The sequence below is a fragment of the Oncorhynchus mykiss genome, chromosome 6 (genome assembly GCF_013265735.2).
Source record: "Oncorhynchus mykiss isolate Arlee chromosome 6, USDA_OmykA_1.1, whole genome shotgun sequence".
NCBI lineage: Eukaryota > Metazoa > Chordata > Actinopteri > Salmoniformes > Salmonidae > Oncorhynchus > Oncorhynchus mykiss.
The window spans coordinates 39,494,195-39,510,176 of record NC_048570.1 but is presented as its reverse complement, the minus strand read 5'-3'; the positions used below and the strand labels follow the sequence as shown (position 1 = coordinate 39,510,176).

The window sequence follows — 15,982 nt, the reverse complement described above, 5'->3', positions numbered from 1 at the left end:
CAGTACCAACACTTATATTTAGTTTTGGAGAAATGAGTTGCCTTGTGGAAGTTTAAGTAACATTGCCAAAAAAAAAACACATCTTTAACATATTTTCTGACTCCCCAAAGACACAGAAAATGTAACTCGGTACAATAGTTTGTCTGAGAAAATCTGTTATTCTCTGGCACACTTAGTTGAAATCACAACAGCATGATATCAGTCCTGTCCACTGGGGAGCTATGGAGTTAACAGGGTAAATACACTTGCACTGTAAATTGTTATTTGGGTTCTGTGAAGCAAGACAGACGTGAATATAGCATTTGACTGTTGTTGAGTTGACTATTGTGGAAAGCACATCATAGGTGGTTGAGTCCGTTGCGTGTTTACAAAGATGTTGCCAACATTTGACTCACTTTCTGGGTGTCGGATCTTCACTTTTAATAATATGTTATGGTGTAATAAGGTGTTAGGCTAGCTGTTTCAACACCTTTTAAATACTGTTGTTGTTGACTTGGTTACAATTCCTCCTGTCAGCAAATAGAAAGGGAAGTCCTACCATTTTGGGAGAACATCAACAGCCTACCACACAGTGCCTTTAAAGGGGCAATCTGCAGTTGTTACATCCATTTTTTTGACTAATAAATTAATGATATGTAACCCATTGATTCTTGAAGAATATAACTTATGTCTCATGAGCTTAGTTCGACTATCGTACCCCAGCAAAGTATATGTAAACAAACACTATAGCCTCAGTCTAAACATGCTTAGAGCTATAATTTTGACATCATGGATGGTCAGTCCTTGGATCCATAGCTCTGTATACATTTGAGTGGTTACATTTCTCCAGCCCCATCCTTCAGTTTTTTCTTTACTGAAACAGAGCCAGTGAGTATGCTATGTTATTGTTACAACTGCAGATTTCACTTTTAATGAGATGGAATTGAACCATGCTATGCTGACTGTTGTGGCCTGCCTGGCTTTGGCCTTTCACTAAATCTGTTACTTCGGGAAGTTTTGGGCCCTGTTTCTTAATAGAGTTATGCTGTATGTTGGCTTGTCTCACTTTATCATGCCTTATTTTGTGTGTGTGTGTGTGTGTGTGCACGGTTGTGTGGTGTGTGTGTGAAAGGTGGAGTAGTCTGCTTGTGTTTTAAGGTGTTCTCTATTTAAACTAACTCTTGACTTTGGACAACCACTTTTGTTGACCCTTGTGTATAGAGTTTATAGTTAATGTGCCTGTCTGTATATGCCTTGTGTTGGTTAGTGAGTGGGTGGGTGTGTGTCTGGTAGGAGTTGTTTATGGAATTAGTGAGGTGGCTGTGTGCCTAGCTCTAATTTGTGACCACGCTAGTCGCATATGCCCCTAAATATTTTGCTGTGTGACCTGACATTTTTCATATTCACCCAGATAATTCATTGAATGACAATTCTATTTTTGCCATTGGGAGCAAGCACTCTGGCTGGTACATCTGCATCATATTTGACCTGCAGGGAAAGTCACTACATTGTTTTATTTCACATCACATGTGAGAGAAGAGAGAATTCAGGAACTCTTGTAGGAGGACAATGGATAATATGTGTGAAATGTATCAATTAAGAAAATTACTGTAAAAACTGTTAAATCCCCTTGGATTGATGAGGAATTTAAAAATTGTACAGTTGAGAGGGATGAGGCAAAAGGTATGGCAAATAAGTCTGGTAGCCCAACTGACTGGCAAACGTACTGCAAATTAAGAAACCATGTGAGTAAAATAAATAAAAGTAAACTACACTATGAAACAAAGATGATAAATTATATAAAGAGTGATGGCAAAAAGCTTTGGGGCACCTTAAATTAAATTTTGGGAAAAAAAGCCAACTCGATTCCTTCATTTATTGAATCAGATGGCTCCTTCATTTATTGAATCAGATGGCTCCTTCATTTATTGAATCAGATGGCTCCTTCATTTATTGAATCAGATGGCTCCTTCATTTATTGAATCAGATTAATCATTCCTCACAAAGCCCACTGATATTGCAAACTACTTTAATTACTTTTTAATTGGCAAGATAAGCAAACTTTGGGATGACATGCCAGCAACAAACGCTGACACTACACATCCAAGTATATCGGACCAAATTATGAAAGACAAGAATTGTACTTTTGAATTCCATAAAGTCACTGTGGAAGAGGAGAAAAAAAATATTGTTGTTTATCAACAATGACAAGCCACCAGGGTCTGACAATTTAGATGGAAAATTACTGAGGATAATAGATGATATTGACACTCCTATTTGCCACATATTCAATTCAAGCCTACTAGAGAGCCTGTGCCCTCAGGCCTGGAGGGAAGCTAAAGTCATTCCGCTACCCAAGAATAGTAAAGCCCCCTTTACTGGCTCAAATAGCCAAACAGTCAGCCTGTTACAAACCCTTAGTAAACTTCTGGAAAAGATTGTGTTTGATCAGATACAATGCTATTTAACGATAAACATATTGACAACAGAATTTCAGCATTCTTTTAGGGAAGGACACTCAACAAGCACAGCACTTACACAAATGACTGATGATTGGCTGAGAGAAATTGATGATAAAATGATTGGTGGATGTCTTGTTAGACTTCAGTGCAGATTTGGACATTATTGATCATAGTGTGCTGCTGGAAAAACGTATGTGTTATGGCTTTACACCACCTGCTATAATGTGGATAATGAGTTACTTGTCTAACAGAACACAGAGGATGTTCTTTAATGGAAGCCTATCAAATATAATCCAGTTAGAATCTGGAATTCCCCAGGGTAGCTGTTTAGACCCCATGCTTTTTTTCAATTTTTACTAACGACATGCCACTGACTTTGAGTAAAGCCAGAGTTTCTATGTATGTGGAATACTCAACGCTATACACGTCAGCTACTACAGTGACTGAAATGACTGCAAAACTCAACAAAGAGCTGCAGTTAGTTTCAGTGTGGGTGGCAGGGAATAAGTTAGCCCTAAATATTTCTAAATCTAAAAGCATTGTATTTGGAACAAAACACTCACTAAACCCTCAACCTCAACTAAATCTTGTAATAAATCATGTGGAAATTGAGCAAGTTGAGATGACTAAACTGCTTGGAGTAACACTAGATTGTAAACTGTCATGGTCAAAACATATTGATGCAGTAGTAGCTAAGATGGGGAGAAGTCTGTCTATAATAAATTATGCGCTGCCTTCTTAACAACACTACCAACAAGTCAGGTCCTACAGGCCCTAGATTTGTCGCACCTGGACTACTGTTCAGTCGTGTGGTCAGGTGCCACAAAAAAGGACTTAACTGCAAATAGCTCAGAACAAGGCAGCATGGCTGGTCCTTGGATGTACATAGAGAGCTAATATTAATAATATGCATGTCAATCTCTCCTGGCTGAAAATGGAGGAGAGATTGACTTGTTCGTTATTGACATGTTGAATGCACATGGATTTAGTACTGTTGATATGTGTTAGTGGTGGAGTAGGGGCCTGAGGGCACACAGTGTGTTGTAAAATCTGTGAATGTATTGTAATGTTTTAAAATTGTATAAACAGCCTTAATTTTGCTGGACCCCAGGAAGAGTAGCTGCTGCTTTGGCAGCAGTCATTCATTTCAATGGGGATGTCCACAACGGAGTGGCATCGCAACGCCCCCTTGCGTCCATGGCTCAGTTGCGAAACACATGCCGCCTACTTGCGTGTAGGCAGTCATTGTAAGTAAGAATTTGTTCTTAACTGACTTTCCTAGTTAAATAAAGTCTTTAAATAAAATCTTTCCATTTTTCGAAACTCTGCGTTGTCTTCAGTCTGGTCAGATTCTGTCACTAGAACCTAACCACAGAACAAGATGAAAATAATTCTGTTTTTTGGCGATGGCTTTATGGGATAGCTAGCAACTTATAAACAATATAATATATGCCATTTAGCAGACGCTTTCATCCAGCAAACAGTTAACCAATCCTGTTAATGAGTATTTTAATAGTAATGTTGAATAATTCAACATTGGCTGTTAAGCCAATTATATTATATGACTGTAGCCTCCCGTTTTAATTCTGGAAAGTGTCTTGTGATGGTAATGATACGTTTACATTTTGGTGATAATTATTAGGTGTAGGAGCTACAGTTACTTCAACCTAACCTAGCTTTTAGCTAGCTAGTTAACGTTAGCGGCTCTGTGTAAGCTAGATTGACTTGCTAGAAACTAAAATAAAAATGTTTCTCCTGTCTTGAATGAAGAGGTGATATTTTGCAATTTCTCAAAATAAATGCGATCTCTGTCCAGAGACATGCTCTCCTCTGTCTTGCGTAACAAACACCAGGCCTACACTTGTCCAACCAGTAAGACTGTGTGAAAAGGACATTATGACCAACTTAATTTCATCCATTTGTGTACAAGGCGTTAGGCTGTCTCTGGGTTTTACAATACAATAAATGAAGGAAGCATTTATGTATTACAAAATTTGCTACTATTGGTCAGATTTTTGCAACTAATATACCAATCATGTCATGTTTTGTGTTGTATTCTAATTGTGATTGGTCTATTAACCTTAGATGCCATTTTGAATTATCTAAAATACTATTTTTCTAATCTATAACAAAATTATGAAGGCAAAGGGCCAAAAACATTGTTTTACTGTTAACACAAAAGAAGCACTTGTTGCTGATTGTTCTCTTCACTTCATTTTTCTCTGTCATGATGGTTGGGCCTTTACAATGCAGAACGTTCAAAAGCCCAAACCGTTCAAATGGTATGACCCATATTAGCAGAGTGACATTTTGTATTTCTATCGTGGATTCGCGGGTCACATCATTTCATAAACCTTGTCGTGGGCCATTTTAAAGTCTGCTACTTGCGGCCGCTAACTATTGGTTAATAACAAACAACCTTGTCCAGTCATGTTAGAGCTGGCAAACAACCAGTAGGGTTTAAGATTACACTGGAAGAAAGGAAAGGAGCTGTGTTTTTGTTTTCCACTCCTGCTACTAAATGTTAGGTTTTTATTTAACCTTAGCAGTAATTGTACAAAACTACAGTAGAAGATACAGTATGTACGCATGATGAGTTGATTTGGATACTGTACAACATATACTGTACAAGCATTGCTATCATGGCTTTGTTTATACAATGGGCTTATTTTGATTCCAGCCGTAGCATCTTCACTCCAAGTTGTATGTTTACAGTTGGGTCTTGTACATATATTCGACCAACCCATGGAACATCCAGTTCAGACTCACATTCCTTAGACGTTCATAAAGGTGCGGCGAATACCAGAGGTAGTCTTAGAATGGCCTTTGTACTCTTTAGTATACGCAACTCTCCTGGCGAACTGCAGTGGTGTTATCAGTGTTTTATGCCATGCCTCCTCCTGCATACTTTACCTTAATAACACTTTTCTAATTTGAGTGAACTATCCCTTTTTTTCGCTCTCTTGCTTTCTCGCATGCTCTCTCTCTCTCTCACACATACTGCCCAGTCTCATTCCATGGGGTCACTGAGCCTGTTAGGAGGAACTGCAACCACATGGCTCTGAAGGTCATGACCTGGGCGGGATGCAGGCAGTTGGGAGGAGAGTAGCATGCAAATGAACACAAAGCAAAGTCCAACAAGTTAGAGCCACAGCCCAGAGCCACATACACCATACAATGTGGTAAACACATCACATTTTGTCCAAATTCACACTTAAGCCACAAGAGGAAAGTTGACAAAATGGTATGGGAGGTTAACTATAAACTGTGCTAGACTGACGTAAAACTACCGCCTCAGAGTTTCTGTTGGCTAGCAACACATGATAGTCCTGGGGTTGAGATGCCCACATAATTATGTTGGTTGGGGAAGGGGCGGAGGTGATCGTTTAGTTGCAGATCAGAGCTATGGCCACAGTGAGTTAATGAACACAAAGTAGCACATGAACAGCATGGGGACTGGGGGAGAGTCAGGGCCACTGACCCATTTGGCAGTGCTCCTCAAAGATTCCCAACTCCAAGTTTCAAGTTTTAATGTCACATGCACAAGTATAGTGAAATGCCTTTCTTGCAAACTCAAAACCCAACAATGCAATAATCAATAACAATATATTACTAGAAAAAAAACATGAAATATAAGAAGAAAAATGAAGAATTTTTCGTGTTTGAAAATACATTTAAATATATATATTTTTTAATCTATTTTCTATTTTTAAATTGAATATACCTTCTGGTAACCCGCCTCACCCAATGTGACACAGATCCACCATTTCTTTAGACCTTATAGCCAGAACCTCCATTAGCTACTAGCTATTTAGCCATTGTTAGCCACTGCTAGTGGACTTTCCTTCTGCACAGACACCAGCCGTTTATTTAACCAATAATTTACCACTTTCAGATGAGTAAACAAGGTGACGATTAAATATTGACTGCTATTGATGTAAAAGATTACCAGGTCTTTGAGTTTATTCGGAAGATAACAGCTCTATAAACATTATTTTGCAGTGCCCCGACTTTCTAGTTATTTGTTTACCTGATTAGCTTAATCGGGTAATATTAATTACAGAGAAATGATTTTATAGAATAGCATGTCATATCACTTAATCCGGCATTGCCAAAGACACGACACCACCATACCCATCTGTACATTATGCCCTGAATCTATTCTACCACGCCCAGAAATCTGCTCCTTTTATTCTCTGTCCCCAACGCACTAGACAACCAGTTTTGATAGCCTTTAGCTGTACTTTCATCCTTCTCCTCCTCTGTTCCTCGGGTGATGTGGAGATTAACCCAGGCCCTGCGTGTCCCCAGGCACTCTCATTTGTTGACTGTAACTGAAAAAGCCTTAGTTTCATGCATGTTAACATTAGAAGCATCCTCCCTAAGTTTGTTTTACTCACTGCTTTAGCACACTCTGCCAACCCTGATGTCCTTGCCGTGTCTGAATCCTGGTGTAGGAAGGCCACCAAAAGTTCTGAGATTTACATACCCAACTACAACATTTTCCGTCAAGATAGAACTGTCAAAGGGGGAGGAGTTAGCCTGCAAAGTTCTGTCATACTGTCCAGGTCAATGCCCAAACAGTCGAGCTTCTAATTTTAAAAATGAATCTGTCCAGAAACAAGTCTCTCACTGTTGCCGCCTGTTATAGACCCCCCTCAGCTCCCAGCTGTGCCCTGGACACCATATGTGAATTGATTGCCCCCCATCTATCAGATTTTGTTCTGTTAGGTGACCTAAACTGGGATATGCTTAACACCCCGGCAGTCCTACAATCAATACAACTAGATGCCCTCAATCTCACAGAAATGATCAAGGAACCCACCAGGTACAACCCTAAATCCGTAAACATGGGCACCCTCATAGATATTATCCTGACCAACTTCCCCTCCAAATACACCTTTGCTGTTTTCAATCAGGATCTCAGCGATCACTGCCTCATTGCCTCTATCCGCTATGGGTCCGCAGTCAAACGACCACCCCTCATCACTGTCAAACGCTCCCTAAAACACTTCAATATGCAACTTTTCAGTGAAGTCAGGAACCAATACACACAGTCAGTCAGGAAAACAAAGGCTAGCTTTTTCAAACATAAATTTGCATCCTGTAGCTCTAACTCCAACATTTTTGGGACACTGTAAAGTCCATGGAGAATAAGAGCACCTCCTCCCAGCTGCCCACTGCACTGAGGCTAGGTAACACTGTCACCATCGATAAATCCACGATAATCGAGAATTTCAATAATAATTTCTCTACGGCTGGCCATGCTTTCCTCCTGGCAACCCCAACCCCGGCCAACAGCTCTGTTCGCACTAGACATAGGCAGATACTTGCCCAAGCCTCCCCAGCTTCTCCTTCACCCAAATCCAGATAGCAGATGTTCTGAAAGAGCTGCAAAATCTGGACCTGTACAAATCAGCTGGGCTAGACAATCTGGACCCTCTCTTTCTAAAATTATCCGCCACCATTGTTGTAACCGCTCTTTCGTATCATCCGAGATCCCTAAACATTGGAAAGCTGCCATGGTCATCCCCCTCTTCATAAACCGATCACTGACCATTTCGAATCCCGCCGTACCTTCTCCTCTGTGCATTCCGGTTTCCGAGCTGGCCACAGGTGCACCTCAGCCATGCCCAAGGTACTAAACGATATCATAACCACCATCGATAAAAGACAGTACTCTGCAGCCGTCTTCATAGACCTGGGCAAGGCTTTTGACTCTGTCAATCACCGTATATTTATCTGCAGACTCAACAGCCTTGGTTTCTCAAATGACTGCCTCGCCTAGTTCACCAACTACTTTTCAGATAGAGTTCAGTGTGTCAAATCAGAGGGCCTGTTGTCCGGACCTCTGGCAGTCTCTATGGGGGTACTACAGGGTCCAATTCTCGGGCCACCTATTTTCTCTGTATATATCAACACTGTCGCTCGCTCTTGCTGCGGGGGATTTTCTGATCCACCTCTACGCAGACGACACCTGGCCCTTCTTTGGACACTGTTAACTAACCTCCAAATGAGCTTCAATGCCATACACACTCCTTCCGTGGCCTCCAATTGCGCTTAAACGCTAGTAAAACCAAATGCATGCTCTTCAACCGTTCGCTGCCCGCACCCGCCCTCCCGACTAGCATCACTTCTCTGGACGGTTCTGACTTAGAATATGTGGACAACTACAAATATCTAGGTGTCTGGCTAGACTGTAAACTCTTCTTCCAGACTCATATTAAACATCTCCAATCCAAAATTAAATCTAGAATCAGCTTCCTATTTAACAACAAAGCCTCCTTCACTCACGCTGCCAAACATACCCTCGTAAAACTGACACTCCCTACCAATCCTCAACTTTGGCGACGTCATTTACAAAATAGCTTCCAATACTCAGCAAACTGGATGCAGTCTATCACAGTGCCATCAATTTTGTCACCAAAGCCCCTTATACCACCCACCCACTGCGACCTGTATGCTCTAGTCGGTTGGCCCTCGCTACATATTAGTCGCCAGACCCACTGGCTCCAGGTCATCTATAAGTCTATGCTAGGTAAAGCTCCGCCTTATCTCAGCTCACTGGTCATGATAACAACACCCGCTCGTAGCACGCGCTCCAGCAGGTATGTCTCACTGGTCATCCCCAAAGCCAACACCGCCTTTGGCCGCCTTTCCTTCCAGTTCTCTGCTGCCAATGACTGGAACGAATTGCAAAAATCGCTGAAGCTGGAGATTTATATGTCCCTCACTAACTTTAAACATCAGATATCTGAGCAGCTAACCAATCGCTCTATCACTCCAGTGTTAATTTGCTAAACTGAAATTTCTTCGCTACTATGGCCTATTTTATTGCATCACGCCATTTGCACACTGTATATAGACTTTATTTTTTCCTCTATATTTTTTCCTCTATTGTGTTATTGACTGTACGCTTGTTTATTCCATGTGTAACTCTGTGTTGTTGTTTGTGTCGCACTGCTTTGCTTTATCTTGGCCAGGTCGCAGTTGTAAATGAGAACTTGTTCTCAACTAGCTTACCTGGTTAAATAAATAAATAACAATGTCCCTACCAGCCTATTGTCGCAAATGCTTCCCAGTGTATTTCTTTGTAGGCTATAGCCTTGAATCCATTGAATAATATAGCCTAAATAATACATTTTCATTCCTTCTTAGGCTCCCTGTCTGGCTCCTGATGTATTTTGAGTGTTTATATGCTGATTTAATATGACGTAGCCTATTTGGAGTGATGTGCGATTGTTACATTCACCTTTTCATGTTTATTCAAATACTTTTAATGTCAAATCATATGGTTTGGTGTCAATACTTCAAAACCAAATGGTAGTTCCAGGTAGTTCAATTGTGATTTTAATGAATGGAGCGAATTTGGAGCGGCAGGTTTTATTATCATGGAGCGGTTTGTAGTGGAGCGGTTGGAAAGGACATAGAGTGCCCTCCGCTCCATGAACGATGGCTGGGATTCCCAACCTCTCGACTCTGCACACATACTCTGCTGCGCACACACATGCACACACACGCACATACACACTTTACATAGGCAGACTGCAGCACATTTTTGCTACTGAGGGACAATTCATGTATTTTCTATTACAGCAGAGAAGGAGATGGCATTGTGTACCTTTTTGGTAGGGGTCCAATGATATGGTGGATTAATTTGTCTATAAAAACAGTAGCTGAGCATCTACATGTACTTTCTCAAACACCCTGAGACACACAGACCTCCCCCTTCCCCCCCCCCCCCCCCCCCTTCCATACACATTCCTCAGTAGTCTGAATGACTTTCGTGAATACTCAATCAGCGACCAACCTTACCTGCCCCTCAAAGCTCATGAGATCAAGGTGTGAGTGTGAAACATCTCTGCATGCTCTCCTCTGTTCTAATACCCTTTTCAATACCTGTCCACTCTTTCTCTCAGGGACCTTTTTGATCATCTGTTTGGCCGCACATCTCTTACGAGTTTCTCCTCTCTGTTTCAGACACTCGTCTGCTGAGATCAGGAGACACTTTGGTGGGACGTATGGCTCCCCTCAGGTCTCCATGCAACACAGTCATCATGGCTCCAACGCATCTGCCTCTATGTGCTTCACCGTGGTGAGTTCCGCTACTACAGGACTACTACAACCAACTATGCCCTTTCATGGGTAGCAGCAAATAGCGCCACGGTGTAATATTTAGCTACCCTGATTCTGAGTGAGACTCTCAGACAGCATTTTGTGCTGTAGGCCTAATAATGTAATCCTAAAGAGGGATTTTGTCCCACCAGACATTGTGACCCCTCACTTATTCTCTCTCTCTCTCTCTCTCTCGCTCGCTCTCTCTCGTACTAAGTGCACTAATACCTCTCTATATTTGACAGGCTTAAGGCATCAGGGTTTACTGTAAGTCTCTTCATATCATGACTTGCCTAGTTAAATAAAGGTTAAATAAAAAAAATAAAAACATCTCTCTGATATGTCTCTGTCTGCTGCTAGGCAGCTGACTAGGCCAGAGGAGGGAGAGTTGGCCCATCCCCTAGTTATTATTATGATTAATGTCCAAACTGCTTGGGAAATGGGTCAAGGCGCAGGCTACTGTAGAGATATGGGATGGCCTGCTTACCTTCCAGCTTACACTGGCAAATATGTAATATCTGTGGATTTGCAATGCAGGAGAGTGGTTTTTAATAACATCCTCTGCATGTTGATATTTTCCCATGGTGCATCATCAGCGGAGGAGCTCAGTGGAGCTGCAGGCAGATGTGTGGGATGATGATGATCATTGCTATGATTCATCTCTCTATTTTTAGGACATATAATGATGCGCATTGTTATTAGTTAATAATCATTTCCAAAATTATGGATGACGTGAGTGTGTGTGTGTGTTTGTGTTGCGCTTGTCTGTGCGTGCCCCGCTTTTGTAAGCGTGTGCACTTGCATGTGTGTGTGGTGTGCACCAATTTGTCAACTTCCCTCTTACATGTTGAATATTTAGCAGGGTAAGTCTACTTCCAATTCAGTGGATCTCGAGACCTACACTTTTATGTTTAAAATGTGTGTGTAAAGCAGCCAGTGTTTAGCTTAGAGGCAGGTGATGTGTTGTTAGACTGGGTATTTGGTACAGCCTGTGGGTAGTAGTTTCCTCTTAGGGAAGTAGGTTACTGGTTCTTTATTAGGCTGAAAAGACACATTGCGGAGTTGGGTAGTATAACTGTGTTCAAATCAAATTGTATTAGTCACATGCGCCAAATACAACACCTTAAAGTGAAATGCTTACTTACGAGCCTCTAACCAACAATGCAGTTTAAAAAAATACGGATAAGAATAAGAAATAAAAGTAACAAGTAATTAAAGAGCAGCAGTAAAATATAGTGTGACTCTGTACCGGTACCCCCCTGTATATAGTCTGTGTGGAGGCACTGGTTAGTTGAGGTAATACGTACATGTAGGTAGAGTTATTAAAGTGACTATGCATAGATGATGACAACAACAGAGGGTAGCAGCGGTGTAAAAAGGGGAGGGGATACAATTAGTCTGGGTAGCCATTTGATTAGGTGTTCAGGAGTCTTATTGGGGGTAGAAGCTGTTTAGAAGCCTCTTGGACCTAGACTTGGTGCTCTGGTACCGCTTGCCGTGCGGTAGCAGAGAGAACAGTCGTGCGGTAGCAGAGTGAACAGTGTTACTGTTAGGGATAGGCAAGATGTATCCTCATGTATATCTTTTGGACAAAATACTAAACACCCCCAGGACAAAACAACAAATGTGCATATTATGTATTAGAAAATATTATATTTTAAAGGTATTATCAAATATAATTACAAAATGCACAAAAGTGATTGAAACATGTCTTGCAGCTTAAGTGTTATTGAAATGCTTCCCATCCCTGCTTACTGCTTCAGGAGCCATATTGTAGTAGTCTAATAGTCTGACTGCTGGTATGGACAACAGCCTGTTACTGGCCCAGCTGAGAGCAGCTCTCCATAGTGCAGGATGCCTGGGAGTTAGGACAGAGGTATGCATATATTTGCATGTATTTGTTTCATTTGGCTCCCATGCTAAGGAAGGGAAAGAGAACATACAGTATATTATGAAAGGAGATATGCAGCCATGATTCCCCAAGCATTTAAATGTCTGGGGTTCACTCAAATAACTTGGGGAGTATTAGGATGCTTGTCCAGATTCACTCCTCACACGAAACAAAATAAAAGCAATGAAGCCTTGTACCATCTGGTAAAGCCATACTGTTTATATTGAACACATCACCCTCTTTTTTTTTCTTCTTTTGTCTCTTTTTTGTCTATATCTCTGGTCTTTCTCTCTGTGTTGCAAGTTCCTGTTTTCCACCTAGCATAGTACTACTGGTGTAGTAAAAAAACACCATGGATGACGTCAAAAACATGTCAGAGACCAAGGAATCCAGGACTGCTTTCACATCTGTTTAACACTGCTTTTCTTTTCTTTTTTCTTTTCTTTTCTTTTCTTCTTTCTTTCTTTTCTTTCTTTCCTTCTTTCCTTCTTTCCTTCCTTCTTTCCTTCTTTCCTTCCTTCTTTCCTTCTTTCCTTCTTTCCTTCTTTCCTTCTTTCCTTCTTTCCTTCTTTCTTTCTTTCTTTCTGATTTCAAAAAATGCTTTACAGCAAAAGCACCACAAACGATTGTTAGGTCACCACCAACTCACAGAAAGATCTTCATCAGATGACACTCATAGGACTTCATGTTACACAATACATGTATGTTTTGTTCGATAATCTGCATATTTATATATAAAAATCTCATTTTACATTGGCGTGTTACGTTCAGTAGTTCTAAAACATGTGGTGATTTGTGCAGAGCCACATCTATTTACAGAAATACTCATTATAAATGTTGATGAAAATACAAGTGTTATACATGGAATTAGAGATATACTTCTCCTTAACTTCTTAAGGTATCCTCTTAAGGTATAGGGGGCAGCATTTTCAATGGGTTCTCATGGGGAAACGATATTTCTTAACTTGTTTTCAGTTCCTACCGCTTCCACTGGATGTCACCAGTCTTTGGAATTTGGTTGAGGTTATTCATTTGTGCAATGAAGAAGTAGGCCATCTAGGAACTGCGTAACACTGTTGAGAGTTGGGCAAGACGTGAAAAGTAGCTTGGTTTGTTGTTTTCCTGTATTGAACACAGAGAGACCCGTCTTCAATTTGATTGATTTATTAACGTTTAAAAATACCTAAAGTTGTATTACAAAAGTAGTTTGAAATATTTTGGCAAAGTTTTACAAGCAACTTTTGAAATATTTTGTAGTGACGTTGCGCATTTTGGAAGCTGTTTTTTTCTGGCTCAAACGCGCCAAATAAATGGACATTGTATATATATATGGATGGAATTAATCGAACAAAAGGACCAATTGTGATGTTTATGGGACATATTGGAGTGCCAACAAAAGAAGCTCGTCAAAGGTAAGGCATAATTTATATTTTATTTCTGCGTTTTGTGTAGCGACTGCAGGGTTGAAATATGCTACCCTCTTTGTTTACTGTTGTGCTATCATCAGATAATAGCTTCTTATGCTTTCGCCGAAAAGCCTTTTTAAAATCTGACATGTTGGCTGGATTCACAACGAGTGTAGCTTTAATTGAGTATCTTACATGTGTGATTTAATGAAAGTTTGATTTTTATATCATTTTATTTGAATTTGCCGCACTGCAACCGTCCCCTATACCATAAGAAGTTAATGCAACCGCTGTGTCAGTTTTCAAATTTTAACGGAAAAAGCAAAACCATGCAATAATCTGAGTACAGCGTTCAGACAACAAATCAGCCAAAAAGGCTGGAGGTGTGAAGTTGTTGCATTGCCAGCTTTTCTGAAGGGCTCTCCAGGTTGTTCTCCATTCAGATCTTCTTTGCTTTAGAACAGTAAACTGAAGTTCTTCAAGGCCCATTGAAGGTTTCTGAGCCATACTTCACAGATTACCGTATAATAATTGAACTACTGTATATGCAGCCACACAGTTACTGCTCCAGCGATGTAATTAGACGAGAATTTGGCAGGTACCAATTTATAACCAATCAGGTATTGTTTTATGTGCGTGTCTTACAGCTTCCACATAAAGAGTCATTTCATTTAAAGACCACAGTAGTTACAGTACCGACACAGCATAACAACAACTTAACAAAACCGTTGTCTGTTTTTGTCTGTAATGATGTTCCATACATGACCCAATGAGCTGTCATCCAAAGGTCAGTCACCCGTTGGGATAGGGAGTTATAGGGGTATAGTTCCCCAGGGGTTGTAGTATGGTTGCAGAGGGTTAGACTCTTAAGAGGAGGATGAATGGACTAATATGATAGGAATGGATAATGGTCTATCTGAAGTTTCCATGTAAGGTTATGTCAAGATCCTCTAAGTTCCTTTTCTCTCTCTATATGAGCTCGGTCCTATCATTCCCGACAGATCTGAGGTTGTTGAGAGCAGAGTAGTGATCCAACCTGTCCTCCTCCCAGCTCTTTAATATTTGGATTATGACAGAGGGCTATAAAAACTCCCTGTGCTGTACCCAGGCCCCCAAAGCCTTCAAGGATGATTCATCTTTCTGTTTTTCATTTCTTTCTCTCTGTCACTCTCTCTCACACTCTCACTCTCTCTCACACACACTCACACTTCGTTTTGGTAAGTTCTTGGTATGCTTCAAGTCCAGGCAATCCTTTCATTGATGCCAATGAATACATATCTGGCTCTAACCTCTATCAATTTCACATTTAGATGCACTACAGTGACTGTATTCATAACCTTAAGAATGTCATCATGTAGTTGCTTTGTGTCTTAACCATTTCCTGCCTGTGCCCTCGGCATGAAACAAAAAAAAAGGTTCTCTCTCTTGCCCCTCAGCTATTTCTCTCTCTCTTCCCCCTCTACCGCTCTCTCAATCCATCTCTCCATCTCCTTCTCCCCCTTTCGCTATACTGTATACAATATAGTACAGTATAGAAAACATACTGTATATCTCTCCACTCTAGTTCCAGTCTGTGTTGTCTATGTAATACTTGTCTGTTCCTCTATTTAACCGTTCCCTTTCTCTCTCTCTTTCTCTTTCTCCTTCTCCAGCCCCAGTCGTATGACGCGGTGGAGCCCTTGGACTTGGAGGAGTTTCTGATGTCACAGCTGCAGGGCGGAGACGCCGCCCTCATGCGGGAGCTCGGAGATTTCCCTGACGACGACCTGGAAGTAGAACATGTGGAGAAGGAGTGTCGGACCGTACGCCACTCTGTACCCGATGAGGGGTGGGTTGCATGGTCACATGTTCAATATAGAATAAAGTCGACCATACCTGTTACTACAGTGGCAAGAAAAAGTGAACTGTTTGCAATTACCTGGAATTCTGCATAAATTGGGCATCAAATTTGATCAGATTTTCATCTAAGTCACAACAATAGACATGCATAGTGTGCTTAAACTAATAACACACATATATATTGAATACATAATACATAATATGAATACGTAATACATAATATGAATACACAATATTGAATATATTGAATACATCATTTTATCATTCACAGTGTAGGTTGTAAAAAGTAT

The 15,982-nt window shown here is 40.7% G+C and overlaps 1 protein-coding gene across 2 annotated transcripts in view; it reads left to right on the top strand.

Moving 5' to 3' along the window:
- dock8 (dedicator of cytokinesis 8) overlaps window positions 1-15,982 on the top strand; it is a 76,572-nt gene that overhangs the window by 6,947 nt on the left and 53,643 nt on the right. For both annotated transcript variants that reach the window (XM_036980088.1, XM_036980087.1), the window contains exons 2-3: window positions 10,422-10,536; window positions 15,506-15,681. In XM_036980088.1, coding sequence (XP_036835983.1) covers window positions 10,422-10,536; window positions 15,506-15,681 — 291 coding nt within the window. The remainder of the gene's footprint in view (window positions 1-10,421; window positions 10,537-15,505; window positions 15,682-15,982) is intronic.